Source organism: Cyrtonyx montezumae, unplaced genomic scaffold (genome assembly GCF_038088225.1).
Source record: "Cyrtonyx montezumae isolate F1298 unplaced genomic scaffold, pur_monq_1.0 scaffold_2, whole genome shotgun sequence".
Lineage (NCBI taxonomy): Eukaryota > Metazoa > Chordata > Aves > Galliformes > Odontophoridae > Cyrtonyx > Cyrtonyx montezumae.
The window spans coordinates 42,664,729-42,681,184 of record NW_027071936.1 but is presented as its reverse complement, the minus strand read 5'-3'; the positions used below and the strand labels follow the sequence as shown (position 1 = coordinate 42,681,184).

General features: G+C 36.1%; 1 protein-coding gene across 2 annotated transcripts in view; it reads right to left on the bottom strand.

The window, feature by feature from the left end:
- Positions 1–16,456, bottom strand: part of DLC1 (DLC1 Rho GTPase activating protein) — a 239,190-nt gene that overhangs the window by 191,747 nt on the left and 30,987 nt on the right. For both annotated transcript variants that reach the window (XM_065737003.1, XM_065737002.1), the window contains one exon: positions 1,929–3,090. In XM_065737003.1, the coding sequence (XP_065593075.1) occupies positions 1,929–2,981 (1,053 nt within the window). In that variant the 5' untranslated portion in view covers positions 2,982–3,090. The remainder of the gene's footprint in view (positions 1–1,928; positions 3,091–16,456) is intronic.

The following is a 16,456-nucleotide window of genomic DNA, read 5'->3' as shown; positions in this document are numbered from 1 at the left end:
GGAGAGTTTGTAAACATAGGCACATTTTTCATTACAGATCATTACCAGCCCAGACAGGCCTTTTTGTAAAATAACATATGATTAGCTATAAGTGATAAAATCTTACAAGCAGAAACATAGTTTGTAGAAGTGTCCTACAGACTTGGAGATAAATAACAACCAGAAGCAACAGCATAACACATCTTTCCTCTTTTGCCAAGCATTTGTTGGTAGACTTCTTTAACCAAAGTGTTAGAAGGTGACTTCTTCAGATCTGTAGGTCTGATGATGAGCACAGCTTTGCAGTTGCTGCAGCCATGCAACTCTCATCCTTTCCCAAAGGAACAACTTATTTTGCTTCTTTCTCTGGTTAATTTTCTTTCTTAGCTATTTTCACTGGAACCTTTGCATTCTATTTAAATATTGAAAGGCACAAATATAAAGCACAAATATATTCTCAATTTTAAGATACACAGTAACTACCATTTCAAAGCAATTAAAAGATACATTACAATGATATTATTATGGACAGAGTCAGTTTGTATCTGTACATTATAAAAAGAAGTTTAACCCATACTTTCAAATAATAAGAATTTGAAGCCACACTATAAAAATGAAACTTGTTGACAGTAGGTATGCATCAATATGAACAAATATGCTTAGTAAAGAAGAAAAATAAATGCAGAAAGCAGTTGAGAGTATGGTTATATAGTTAATCAGTTCTCAAATACTGTATAAATTTGAACAGTTATCTACCGGTTGGTTAAGTTCAGCATTTATCGTTCTCCTAGGTGGTTCATCCTGTTTCATAATGGTAAATCAGTCATAGCTGCTGCAGAGTCAGCTGAAGAACTACTACATTAAAAGAATGCATGAACTACTAAGGGAAGACAGGCATTCTGAGCTATTGAAAGTTACAGCTTTCAATCAGGTAACTTGGCTGTTAGTTATACCATATGGGAACAGTTGCCAGCAACTCAGGACGCTCTGTTGGCATACAGTACTTTAGGTATGTGAGTTTGTTCTCTAAGAGTTGCAGTTCTACTGAGGCACTAACAACTGCTGGGAGAAATGAAAAGGGGAAAGGGGAAAAAAGAGGAAAGGGGAAAGGAAAAGGAAAAGATTAATAGAAACCAGATTATAAAAAAAAAAGTTAAAAAACCCTGAGTGATGTCAAATTAAAAAAAAAAAAGGGGGGGGGGTGGAGGAGTAAACAGACATTGGTTAGTAGCACAAATTAGCAGTATACCTGGGAAGGCCAGACTTTAGGATGTATCCTGTAGTGCTACAGCCAGCAAAACTCCTTCCACAAAAGCGAGTGGAAGTTTCATTGCTGGAAGATCTGTCCATTAAAAGTTTTGGAATGATGCTCCTCTTTACTTTGTGTGGAAAGAGAAACTCTCTGGTTGCTTTAAAATTACAAAACATTGTTTCATACTTTTTGTAAGAACATTTTCTCACAGGGCTGAGCTGAAAGGCAAATAATTACTGGTTTTTTTTGTTTTTTTTTTTTAACTTTCTTTTTTTCCTTTTAAATTTTAGTTCCTCTTTTTCACTGTCCTTCCCTCCCCCCAGTTTTTTTAAATAAGGTTTCCATGCCATTGGACACGATTTCTTTTGTAAGACAACTAGTTATACCTGACAGTTGCAGGAAAAAAAAAAAGAATTAATAACAAAACCAAGTCCATTAATGATGTTTTTTCATTTAGCCATGATCAACACATATAAAAACACATTTATATAATAGGGCGTATACGAAATGCACGTCAAATTTGCAGTTCAGCTATTTTTTAACCTTTAAAGGTGTTATGAAAACACTATTTGAAGAAAAATCTGAGAAGATAATGAAAAAGGCTGGAAAGAAAATTATCTCTAAAAAATAGAGATAATAATGTAAGAAGCTGAGAGAAAACACTGGAAATAACTTCTGTACTTTGTGATCATCCTACCTTTTTTTTGCGCAGTTTCACTTGACTGTCTGAATATTCTTGTGTGGTCAAATCAATCCTTAAATGTAAACACTGAGTGTCTTCTGCTGAACTGACTTTTGAAAGGCATTTGTTTTCAGGGGCCACTTGAGGTTCTGTGAAACCACTTTCATCCAGACCATTTTCCATGGCTGGGATGTGAGAGCAAGCAGATTGCATAAAGCACTCGCTGGATTCCACTGCTGAGCATGTCTGTCTATCACTGCTGGGGCATGAATCAGAAGAAATCTCACTCTGTACCACATTACTTTCAGACTTTCCAAGGCTGTGTTTAAAAGCGTCAGATTTTCTGCGCTGTTGTGCAATTACAGCAGTATGAAGCAGCTGTTTCCCAGGCATAATAATTTCTTTCACATTTGGAGAATTAAAAAGATTTTCTTTCTCTACATGTAATACCTCATTTAAGGCTTCATAACTACAAAGCTCCAGGCTTTGGCCAATACTACCACAAGTATCTCCTTCCATCTTCTCTTCAGGAACTGTGTCACAATCAGATTCCTTACTACCATCTCCAATTATGTCAGATGTTTCAGCTTCCTTGTTACCCTCTGTTTCTTTTACAATCTGTCTTAAGGAGCCTGCTCCATTTAAATTCTTTTCTTCATCTTTTGGTTCCCTTCCAACAGCAGTGATGTATTGATTAACATCATTGAGGTTAAGTGCAGAATAGTCATCATCATCATCATCGGACACATGGACTAGGGTTTCTGTGCTAGCCTCCAGAAAATGTTCTTCTTCTTCATGGTTTTCATTCTCATCCAATTCCTTTGACACATTTCCAAGCTGTTTTGCAGGGAAGCCAGTTGGCTCTCCACCATGACAACACTCTGGAAATGAAGCACATTTTTCTTTCCGGTCCACACTCAGAATTTCATCTTTTTCCATACTTGTCTTCAACTTATCAGCTACGAGTCCATGACGACATGCTGTATTATACTCCACAGACTCCAAAGCCAATCCCATCCACTGGGTCACATGTTCTTCCCAGCTTTTCTTTCTGATTGCTAGAGACATGTCATAACAGTTCAGCAGCAGGCTGCAGCATACCTTCCACAGTGGAGCAGAGATGTCATGGCTGCTGTGTGCTGCTCCAGACAGAGAGAGTACTTCATCTTTTTAACATCTGCAAAAAATTAAAAAAGAAAAATAAAAATGAAAGAAAAAGACAAGTTCATTGAAACAAACCCAAATACAAATAGTAAAAATAGAAGAGAGAGAAGAAACACTTTAAAGAAAAGCAAGATAAGGATGTGGGATCAGAAGGACATGAATTCAGAAGGCTGTTTTGTTTAAAGTTTTAATCGTTTTCATACAAAACTTGACAATTCTAATAATTCAGTGGAAGTTTTTTTCTAATTACTCTCCATTACTCAATAAACAAAAACGTTATAAACAAGCACATGGATAAGCAAGGAGATCAGGAGTCAAAATTTAACTAGTCTCTCTTCATCATTTCTGTCATTAAGATATATATTTTGATGAATGTAAATTACATTACGTCTTACAACTGCTTTGCATACAGTTATTTTCCATTTTTTCTTCAGCCAGAGATACCTTTAGAGTGCAGCACTTTGGCAATTTCTCAAAGTAAAGCAGAACTTGAGGGCAATTCTGAATCTTACCAAAGTTATAAACTATTCCTCTTACAAGTAGATTTGGTCTAGATTTTCTGCCATTCAGTAGCTCTCATTTCTCTGGTTGCTTCCTTCCCATTAGGACAAGTTATAGTTACAAGCATCATATGAAAATGCAGGGAGAATCAGTTGGTGTGTGGCATTAAAAAATACAGTTGTACAAAAATTAATTTTAGTTTTTGGTGCATTTCTTTAAAACAAATAATTTAAAACTTGAAAACCAAAACCAAAGCAAACAAACAAACAAAAAACACCCTAACACTTTGGTGAAAATATTCAAGATCTACTAACATAAGAAAGGGACAACATCTTTGCTTAGGACAGGACTCTTCAGAAGGTTAACTTGTCAGCAATAACTGCACATTTTATCTGGGTTGCCCGGGTCTGCCCCACCCCAGCCCACCTACCTATCCATACAGACATTTTTCATTAATGGTCATTATTAGGATCTCTGCATGACAACAGTTGAGATACATTAATCTCATGACATTGCTTGCATGGAATTAGCACAGAGAATATACCTCATAATGATTTACTCATTATAAAACAAAATCAAGAGGTTTTTCATCAAATATCAAAACATAATTTCTGGGACATGAAACATCAGAGGTTGAAGGACCAGGTGCTCACTCCATACAGAAGAACTGTCAGCAGTTCACACGGATATGCTTATTGATTTCAGCAATACAGAAGACTGAGCACTAAGTTATTTATGGGTCACTTCAATCCACTAAGACAAATTCTGATTGCCCACCAGGGCACAGAGTTGCCTTGACAAATCACATGCTCATAGATTAAAAAAAAAAAAAAAAAAAAAAAAAAAAAAAAAAAGTATTCATCTTCAAGGAAATGCAGAACTATGCCATGCAACCAAAACTCAGTAAATTAGGTCTTGACAAAACGACTTTTAGGGTTGAGCTGTACACACTCCTAGATCTTTAACCTTATTAGATGATGGCAAGTTTCATTTCACATTCACATTTTCCACCTCCATGGAGACTGTGCTTAAAAAGAAAATATGTTCATAGGGTAAGAGAATTCCATGCACAAGTCATTAGCGTGTGGGAGGCAGAGGAAAACGGAAAATAACACATGCAGCCAGGCCAAAAAAAAATGATCTGCTTTCAGAGGCAAAACTTGGTAGTAAGAAGTTAATACAGCTTTAAGTTTCCCTTTTCTTTCATGGTTGAATAAGTGAATAAGTTTAATTACTGAAGTGTAAAGTCAAATTACTGCATAAATTTCCAGTACATTTGAACTATTTTGTTGACTCCATTTCAGATCCTTAATCTCCTAGTCTCCTTAGTACTACTTCTAAATGTGCACACCTCAAAATTACGATGGCGTTGAAATCAATAAAGACAATGCTATTACTATCTGTTGCATCTTTCACTGAGGGGTCCTTAAGCAGTTTGGGAGAAATTGAACGGGTATTACAATACCACAGAGTTTTGTTTTGGCTTCTGAATAGGAGAAGCTTTACTAAGAGGGGCTCTTTGGCTTCTGCTCCCTGTATTACCACTGCTAGGAGTTGCAGCTGGTTGCAATTCATTTCCCTCTGTCTTCCCTCTGTCCCCCTCTTAGAAAACTCTGTTTAAGCTCCAGCTCCTTTATAAAAAGCCAAAAACGGTTGCTACAACCATACATGAGAATTCAGAAACAGAAGAAAAAAGAAGACAAAAAGGAAGAAAAAAGAGCCACATGAAAAGCTAACAAATGCAGCTTCCTAATGAAATCCATGCATCCCCATATCTCAGCTTTAGGCTGCTGGTGGCATGCAGCATGCAAGCATTCAAGGAGTTAATGGGCGTGTGTTAATCTTGCTGCTGTTAAATGGAGTTACATGTGTGCCGAAAGGGGAGAACAGATCCCTTACTGTTTTTCATTTTTTGGATGTGAAGAGTTATATTTCATGGGGGGATGAAAAACAAATAAATTTTACTTGAGGAACCCTTCTGTTTTACTGGCACTATCACTACTTCTGGCTGCTTAGTAAACTGCAGAAAAAAATGATTAAACAGGTGAATACCAAATACTTTGCTTGAAATACAAGAGAAATAAATGCATGACAAGGGAGCTTTCATTGTTTTCTAGAATATGAGCTTGCATTAGCACTAAGTATGAAATATTTTACAGACGCCTGCTATTCAGGCAGCCCCAGTTCCCCGAAGTCCCCTCTGGCATGTGAAGCCTTCCATCAACTAGTCTGATGGAAACTCACTTTTCTTCCTCTTCCTCCTCTGCTCCCCAAAAGCTGCATTATCTGCTACAATTCAGCTCAGAAGTTTTCTCTGCTATAATTATGTGATAGTCACATGCCAACAAGAAGCTTTTCTCTCTTTTCCACCTCCACATGCAGGGTCACTTATTTACTTTGCACTCATCACGTCTACTGTGCTTGGGAAGATCCACCACTACAAACCTCTGAATAGGAACCATAACCATGCTCCTTTCTCCTCCAGACATAAAAAAGTGCTGCTTTTTTTCTGTTATTTCTGCCTCCCTTTTCCTTGATGTGCAGTATCTTCTGCCATCTGAGAAATGCTGCTCTCAAGTCCATTTGTACTCCACAAAGGGAAGACACAACCCCTTCCTCTTTTCTATTACTATATCACAATTAGATTACTTTAAACCAGGTAACTTTTTTCCATTTTTTTTTTTTTTTTTTTTTAAGTCAGGCAGAGGAAGTCTAGCAGTCTAGTTCACCTAATTTCTTTAACCACACTTAGGTTTAACTAATTTTCAGTCACAGCAATATGGCCTTCCAGATCTGGAGAGTGACAAGTGGCAGTGAATTTAGATCTTGCACTAGCAAGAGTCATTGTTACTAAGTTTTTGAACAGACCAGAAGAATAACAGAAACATCAGTAGGGAAACAATTTTGAAAAGACTGATTCTGTTCCCTTTAATTGCATAGATCTTTAAGTATACATTCAATGCCTGTCAGTCATAAAGGATTTTGCAAAACTCAATCATTTTCAATAGAACTGTTGTTCTGACGTCACTAAAAGATAACAGCTTTTTCATTGTAATTCCAGTTTCCAAATTTAAATAAAAAGTGCTCATTTTCTAATAAGTATTTATGTACATTTTAATAAATATTTAAGTATTTATGAAACTTAGAGTCTTTCTTGGAATATTTTATGGAGTGATAAGACCTTTTCTTTTGGTCAAAGCATACCAGTGGGATACAGCTGGCTTTTATTTCTCTGTACCACTAAGTCTGATACAGCTTCACACTATTAACTTCCTGAAGAATAAAGTTTGAAATAAAATATGAAAGATAAAGACTTCTCCTGGACAAAGTTTCTTGTTCCAGGGTATGATTTATAGAAGATTCATAATACTGATGTGATAGGCAATGCCTGACCTAAGAAAATGGCAGGGGGTTGTGACACTGAAGCAGAATCTCCCTTGAGCACCCTTCAAGATGTTTTGCAGTGCTTACAAAACAAGATTCTATTTTTGACAGATTTTCTAATAACTTACTTCTGATCTCTGTTCACTGTGAGCTATAATGGAAATGAAAAATAAAACAAGCCTTGATGCTTGTTTATGTTTGGAAGTTTTGCATAAACTTTCGTGGAACAAATAATTACTTTGCAACAGAAAACCTGTATGAGATGAACAGGTAGGCCATCCTACAATTAACACTTTTCTTAAAGGAGGAATCCTGTGATTTTTCATCAGCAGCTAAATTAAAGAGTTTCAAGGGGCTTTCAAAATTCTGACAAAGAAGTATCCTCTCTTCATCCCATGAAATTCAACATAGGTTCAGCTGTGCTGACCATTTTTCAAAATGTCTTTTTCTACCCCTTCTCAAAGAAGCCTACAATAAAAGAAACAGCCTCAAAACCAAGACTTGATAGCCTGCAGCAGCAGCAAGACCTAGAAGTTAGTTGGAATGAAAATGGAAAGGGAAGGAAGTAAATTTTCTCCAAAAGTCCATATCTGAGTGCACCTAGACCTGTAAGAGATTCAACACTCCTTCTCTGGGTCACAATGGGATGCTGAAACCTCCTGGTTTCATAAGTGGGGCACAAAACGAGGGCTCTCTTGTTCTCACAGGAGTGAAGAACACCCTGTTTTTCCATGGTGGATGGAAGTGTGAGGAGAAGCATGGAATCCAGCAGTGCAGCCACCTCGTAATATGGGACAGCATACCCTGCACAGATACAGGACATAGGGAGTTATACGACAAGACCAGGCACTGTGAACCATGGCCGTGCACAGAGCACCCCTGCAACATCCCCCACAGTACAATTGTTACCATCCCAAGTGTAATTCAATTGTTGCTAATACTTTGCACGGGATGCAAATCTTATTTGGAAAAGAATAAAGTGAAGTATTTGCTTATAAAATGACATGGAGATGAAAGACTGTTTCATTAAATTTTTTACACAGTGGGCATATGTAAGGAACTGAGATGAAGCAGAAGTATTTGTTATCATTATTTTATCTTTGTTGGTCTCTGACCCTAGTCAGCAAGCTTTGTTTAAGGAAGTCTGAGCAAATGGGATCTGTTTCCTATAAACTCATCTCACATCTTCCTGGTCTGGCTTACATTCAGCTCTTTCAGTAATTCCATACCAAGATCTGAGACAGAATGTTGTTTACAAATAATTTGAGATAAAACATAAGCCTCTAGGTCTTTGCTCAGCTAGTTACTTTAAATTGCCTGTTTTAGAAATTGCAGTCCTTCCTTCTCTTATTTCCTGGATACATACCACCCTTTAACTGAAGTCAGGGCTCACCTTGTCCGCAGTTTTTATATAAACAGGTTTTCTAGTACATTTGTATGGCTCATTCTAAACCATGATGTTTAAGAACAGAAACATAAGGAATATTTGTAGCAGGACTGAATGCCTGATGTGCTTTCCCTTATTTCTTTTAAACATAAAAGATACAGTGGCAAATATTGTACATTTTCATCCATGGACAGTAATAGAAGTAGCTTTTGGGTACCAGTGAAAGGTCATAATGAAGCAATACTTAAGTAAAATCCGTACCTACATCCTGTTAGCTAAAACAAAAAAACTCAGGACTTTGGAAAAAGTATGTGATACATACTTGATGATCTCTTTTGTTTCTCTACAAAAAAGCTGAAGATATCTTGTCTAGGATTACCATAAACAAGGATTTAATACTATCCCAGGTACACTCCATATATACCCACCTCTTTAAAAAATAATTTTAGAGGACTCAAATAAATCAGTGCAATGTATGTGAGTGTAGAGAAAGCATAGGTTATTAGACACTGTCTACCTATTTGTATCTTTTCTGCAGATTCTTTTTCAATAAAAGCTATTATAAGTGAAAATGTAAAAAAAAAATCAAACTCCCCTCTTTCCTTATTTTTTTTGTTGATATATTTTTGTTTAATAAATTAGTGATAGCTGCAGATATAACATTTAAGAACATAGCTTGTCTCAGAAACCTTGAAGAATTTGCAGTCACCTGCAAGATAATAGATATGAATTCTGCTAAGAATAAGTTTATCTTGGCACGAACTATCAGAATGGAAAAATTTCAGTGACTTTGATGCAAATAAAGCAAAACGGATTGGGAAAGTTTCTGATGTATTTCTAATAAAGTAGTAGGTGCATACGTACTGACTGATAGATTGCATTCTTTAGGATTCTAGAAGCCATAGGCTTTTAATCAAATAACAATAACATATTTTAATCACGTAACAAATGCCAATCCTAAAATACTTCTAAAATAATGAGAATGAATGACAGCTATGGGACATTTTTATTTTACATTTTATTTTACAAAAAAACCTACAGTCTACCACATGAACCATAATAATTTTTTTTCTGGAATTAATCTTGTTCCTCACTTTCTGTCAAAAAGCTTGAAGAGAACAACAGGTAATAACAAAATCAAAATAAAAATCAATCTCAAACACTAATATTGGAACTATATTGCATTATGCTTTTAACAGGCACCAAGAAGATTCTTCGTTATGGTCAGTGTGTCTTTAGTATCAATATTTTTATGATCCTCCAGCCCATACCTTATAATATAGTGTTTTAGAAGTAGGCTGTTTCAATGCACCACCAATTTCTGGTCAAATTGAGATCAAATGAAAAAAGTGAAAACAGATCACAACCTTAAGATCAAAAGATAACAAGACTCAGGTTGGAACAACAGTTGGAAGATCTTTCAGAGCAAGAAACTAGTGATCAGGAATGAAACGGTTGGACTGAGTAACCCATTCTAGGAAGAAATTATGGAATTTGAAACTCTGATAGCTGCCCACTAGGTACGTAGGAATTGTAAGGGGGCAGAAATGATGCCTGCAAGCCACAAGAGGTGAAGTGAGAAACTACAAGAGTGATGCTCTACCAAGCTAAAGGCAAATAAGTTTGGAACACGATATGAGTTTTATGTGAGAAGGAGATGCACAGAGACGGAAGAGATCCTGAAGAGGCCTGTACTTAGCAGTGTTCCTCAGGAGTCAGTGCAGGGTCTGGTCTTGTTGAACATCTTCATCAGTGACCTTAATGAGGGGACAGAGTTCACCCTCAGCAAATTTGCTGATGATACAAAGCTGGGAGGAATGGCTAACATGCCAGAAGGCTGTGAGACACGGAAAGGCTGGAGAATTGGGCAGAAAGGAACCAGATGAGGTTTAACAAGAGCAAGTGTAGAGTCTTGCACCTAGGGAGGAATAACCACATGCACCAGTACAGGCTGGGGGATAACCTGCTGGAGAGGAGCTCTGAGGAGAGGAACTTAGGTGTCCTGGTGGATGATAGGCTGGTCATGAGCCAGCAGTGTGCCCTCGTGGCCAAGAAGGGCAATGGGATCCTGGGGCTACAAAGATGATCAAAGGTGTGGAACACCTCCCTTACGAGGAAAGGCTGAGAGACTTGGGTCTGTTCAGCCTTGAAAAAAGAAAACTCAGAGGAGATCTGATCCACATCTATAAATATCTATGGAGCAGGAGGCAAAGGGACGAGGCTGGCCTCTTCTCAGCAGTGTGTGGCAATAGGACAAGGGGAAACGGCTACAAACTGCAGCATAGGAAGTTCCACATAAATGTGTGTGGAAACTTCTTCACAGTGCAGTGATGGAGCACTGGCACGGGTTGCAGAGAAGTGGTGGAGTCTCCTTCTCTGAAGACATTCAAGAACTGCCTGGATGCCTACCTGTGCAACCTGGTCTAGAGAGCTGCTTTGGCAGGGAGGTCAGATTCAATGATCTCTAGAGGTCCCTTTCAATCTTACAGTTCTGTGGTTCCGTGATCCTGACTGGGGTTCAAGTGTGAGACGTACAGCTTTTCTGGGGCACTCTTGTTCCACTCTTTTTCTTGCTGATCGTGAAGAGGATGGGGAAGCAGAAGGAGGCTGGGCCCAGAAATCTCCAGCTCCTTACTAAGGTATATCTCCTAAAAATGAGAAAACTGGAGAACAGGAGAAATTTCCCAGCATTCAGCCTTGGGCTGCTGGGAACAGTGATGGGTCATGTCAAAAGCTGGTTTCAAAATCCAGCCAAATCCATTTGGTTTTGAGCTATATATTTATATGTCCTTCTATTCACTATACATAGCAAATTGGCTGAAGAATGAGAAAGGAAAAGAAGAAAAATAAAGAAAAACCAACACAGAAAAACAAAAGTAAGTATAAATGAATAAATGAGCTTTGTTTGCTTTGTTTTAAAATAGGAGGGACATTATTAATAGATATGCTATTAGAATACTTTCTATTTACTTTATTCAGAAGGAGAAAAGATAATAGTTTGTTAATTTAACATTTATTTGGAAATCTATCTAAAGAATTACTGAGGGATCCAATTGCAGTGACCATCTAGGAGATAAAATTGCGTGTAAAATTCCCTGTCAATAAATACAATGGAATGCAGATAGGAAAAAATAACTCCAGCTTAATGTACAATAATAGCCTCCATACTATCTGTTAGTAATCAGAATAAAAGAACTAAAAATGGCTGTGGATGATAATCTGGAACCAAATTCCAAGCTCAGTTCTAAAATTAGAAAGTATACAGCACAGTAGGAGGTTATAGTTAAGGCTGTTTAAGTCCCTGATGATATTTAGCATAGTACATGATATTTAGACATAGTAAATGATATTTAGCATAGTACAGAAAATGTTGTATTGTCCAGCAGTATAGTAAGAACTCAATAAATTAGATGCCTCTAACTATAAGAGGTTGGCAAGTTACTTATCCAGATACTTCCGAAGACTTACTCGTTTAGTGCAAAAATTATTGATTCCTAAGATACAAACCCAAAATTTGCCAGTATATCTTCATTTGTTAGAAAAAGTACGACAGCATTGAGCTATTTTACTTTCTATTGCTTCTCAAAGAAGTGTTCATCATCATTACAAAGAAGGGCTTTTACTTGTAGCCAACATGTGATTACACCGAGCTTTAGCTTGGTTAAATTTCTGTTTGTTTCATTTCCAACATTTAGCCTCAGATCAGCTGAGGATGAGAAAAGGGAAATGACAGGATCCAAAGTGATCCACAGTTATCCAGGCTAACTTAAGATCTATATTATTTACACCCAATTTAATTATCAAATCAAAACCAATTGAAGTAACAATAAAAATATCTAACTTTAGATTTTTGTTCAGTTTTTTAAGGAAACAGAGAAATAATATTTTTTGAAGTATTATTATGTATTTTTTTCTTTAAAACAACCTTAATGATATTTTGTTATATTAATGATGAACACTAAATTCTTATTAGCTGCTACGATAATTGGACATTCTCCTTCGCCACAGCTTCATTTCATATAACCATCTGCTAGAGAAATTGAGGCCTTAACACAGAAATTCCTTTTTCAAGAATGAGACCTCTTAGAAGGGAATTTTACACTTTTGTGCTTTTGTGTCTATCTCACCAATCCTGCTCCAAAATTCTTTCCGCTCTCCACTTTTGGAGAACAGAAAAAATAGTTTCATTGGCAAATTCCTTACACTTTCCTTCCTCTTCCCCTTGACTGGGTGGAACATGACATGCAGACACAAAACTAAAAAAGGCTGGTTTTTTTTTGTTTGTTTGTTTTTGTCTTTCTCATGATGGAAGAAATGCCATTTTCTAGCCAACTCTAGTAAAAACCTAATTTTATAGCTAGAGTGAGTTGTTTGGAAAACAATATAAACTAACACCAGACTGTTTTCCTGCTGCCTTTTAGATTTAAGGTTCTAATAGAGTGTTTCCATTTAAAGAAGAGTTGCTGGAGCTTGTTAAAGACTGTGAAGCTTAAGGCAGTATGGGCAATGACTGCTGGCAACAATTACCCTTACTGAGTAGACCACAAGCATGTATACCTCGCTGCTGAGAACAGGATTAAAAAAGCAATTTTGATGCTATTATGCACATACTTAATACATAAAACATTGAAAATCATTTTACATAGAGGCCTCAATTCCAGACTCATCAGCTGATTTCTTAGTATTGTGATAGTATTCTATTCAGCATCTGTAGCCTGCTTGGGAATATGCATTAAACTCTGAAAATTACTGTTTCTGTACACAAAAAATAAAACACATTACCCTCCTTCAATTTGAAGACTGCTTGGATCAATTTTCTTTACCACCTAGAAGTTCTCACACGAGAAAACTTTTTGCTTTTTAAAAATCCATAGTTATATTCCCAACAAAGCTGACACAGATTCTGGGTTTGGAAGTTGCCACAAAAGCCTGACATTCCCTAAACACAGGTGTTTAATCTAACAGTACAACTTTCAGTGTGTTGAACCTCTTGGGTCTCTCAGGGCAGATCAGAGGTGGAGAGTTCATTGCTGTGGAGTGCACCAGTTAATCCAAAGTAATTCCTCTCTATGCCAGTTACATACCTGTGTCTTGCAAGAGAAAATGCAAGAAAGTAGCAGGTATATTCCTAGTTTATCTTGCCTCTTCCATTTTAATTTCCTTCCCCAAGCAAAATAATAGTTCTTAATAATCTTCCTTTCTACTCTAGGCTTCTCTCATCTCCTAGTATAATTACACTGTAATTTTGAATCTCCTTTATGCAAAAAGAAATTTTGGATCACAAACTTTTCGTAAGTGTATTTACATCCAACTTGGAAGATTTATACGCTAAGGAACATTTGTCCCCGATGAGGTCAAGTGAATCAGACTACAGAATTCTTAGGAATATGACATAATAATTACCCTGGAAAGTCCAGAACATATTGGAATTTGACACAAGATATAAATAAATAAATATATATATATATATATATATATATATATATCAACCAGAAAGTATTGCAAAACAGAGTGGAAAACAGGAGAGCCTAGAGGAAAGTGAAAACTAGAACAACACATTGTGTGAGTTATATCGGTTTTCATGTAGATACATAGAACACAGGGCAGACCACTGTTTTCAGTGGGTAATGTACAATACATCAGAGATAAAAGTCCAGGCATTTGTAATTTCAAATTGTAATTTCAGTAAGAGACTTTCTACATTTCAAAGAAACAACTGATCATGGTAATCTGAATTTGGGTGGATTTGAAATTCTCTACCAAAAGACTTCACTTAAAATCTAGAAGCATAAAAATACCAATGGAGATTGAGGGAAAAAAAATCTTGAAATGCAGTCTGCAGCCCAATAAATTATTTAAATTCAATAGAGTTAATTAAAAAAACCTCATAATTGCTATCCTATTTTGCATACAAAATAGATTTTACACTTTTGGTTTGGAGAATAACTTTTATACGTACATGTATCATGCTTACCTGTACACATAAGCATATTTATATTTATTATACATATATATATTTATTTATTTTAAAAGTGTATACCTATGTTGATACACAAGTTTAAAGTCCTTACTAAATACTGACACTGATTAACATGTTTGGAGATATTCAAAACTCAAGTAGACTGAGCCCTGAGCAACCTGTTCTAGCTGACCCTGGTTTGAGTGAGGAGTAGGACCAGCGACCCCCAGTAACTACATCCACTTTGGTGATTTGAGGAATGAAATCAAGGTATAGCTCTTCTGGTTATGCTATTTCAATTGCTTTTTTCTTTTTTTTTTTTCCTCTTACATTTTTCTTTTTGTAAAAGCAATAGGACACCAACATTAAAAAAATACTTTAAGACTTTTTTTTTTAATCCAAATAAATAACAGAAAATGAAAAGAAAAAAAATAAAACAACCTGTTCCTAAGTTCTTCATGATTCTGATAATGACCTCCTCAAGGTAGCTTTATATCAAAGCTGGTAATTTTCAGCAACAAAATTCATGTTAAGAACAACAGAAAAAATATATTATGAAATTAAACATAAAATCTCAGACAATTAAAGGAAATAAAAAATAAATTTTTAGATTTATAAAAAAAGACAAAATGGACATTCTTCTATTTTTCTACTACATTAATGGGGAAGCTGAAAATATAGTAATTCTGATGAGGTTATAGTTAAGTCTTGCATACTCAAAAATTGCCTACTCAAACATTTACTTTTGTTTTTCACTTTCTTTTCCAAGGAATTAAATTTTGCATTTTGTCAGAAAGACCTTCAAGAGTTGCACTGGAATATTCCAACGTATCTAGTTCAGGTGTTCTGATTACATAATTTAACATCAAAGTCAACAGTACAATGTACAAAAGAGTTTGCAAGGATATAAATTTATGCCAAAGGAGACCTCTTTGAATCTTTTCAGTTGTAAGAACTTGATCCCTTGCATTAGTTTTGCTCAAGAGTGGAGATAAAACATTTGAACACACTAATTAATAAGTAATCATCTCATGTATCTATTTTGGCTGTATGTGAGTTTTGGAGTGAACAGAACAGGTCAAAACTACAGATGCTCAGTGTTAGACTGTATACTATGCTTTCATGTTCATTATTTCTATATCTGTCATACAATATCGAGAGGTTTTTAGTCTACTTTTTATTGTTTTTTTCTTTGTTATTATTAATAACAATATCTAAGAAAACACGGCAGTATAACACAAAATTTAGATTAAGTAGGACCAGAATTTGAATAGTGACAGGGATTTGTCTTCAGAACTATTCAATAAACATTCTCAGTGAAAAAGTAGGGTGCTTATATGTGTTATTTTTTCTTATGGCCTGTGAGAATCTTTAGAGTCAATTGAAAAATGTTTTCTAGAATTTATTCTGTTGTCTACTCTATAGTTCAACAGTCTCAGGTATTTTATTTGCAAGCAAGTTCAAGTGAGGTCATTCATTATATCCTTTAAAAGACAGAAGATGCTACAGAAGATGCCCTTTTATGCGGAATAGATGTTTTAATCATTTTATATTTTCTTCTTTGTTTAAACACAGTCCTGACTAATACTGAGTACATACATGCATACTTGCAGGGGCAAGTATGGTAATAGAGTACACTGAAAGGCACTAATATTAAATCCCTTAGCAAATGTTCCAGCACAGATTTCACAAGGGAGACACAGAGACTCAGCTGGTAAGATTCTTCTCTGAACTTCATCTCACCACCACCCTACCACAGTTCTCCCAGCTCATGAAAAAGAACTGTGGAAGTTGTTACTACTACTCTGAAGTTCACCCTAGGGTGTATCCAGGAGAAACTTGCTGCCTACCAGCAGTTTCCTGTCTCCTTCAGACCCATGCTCTTTATGGCCCAGAGCTTCTGAACAGCATGGAGGACATTCTCTACAAGATGGGTTGGGTAGTAAAGCACAATTCTCAGTCTATTTCAGAGGAGATACTAGACACCATTCCAGGGTACTTAAAGCTCTTTCCCTTCCCTTCAAGTCACAAAATCATTTCATTACTCACCAACAATTTCAGAAGAGTATTTAGTAAACACACAACTAAAAAACTTCATGAAATTCTCTTCAATGCATGTGAACAGATGACTCCTGTTACTGAACAAGC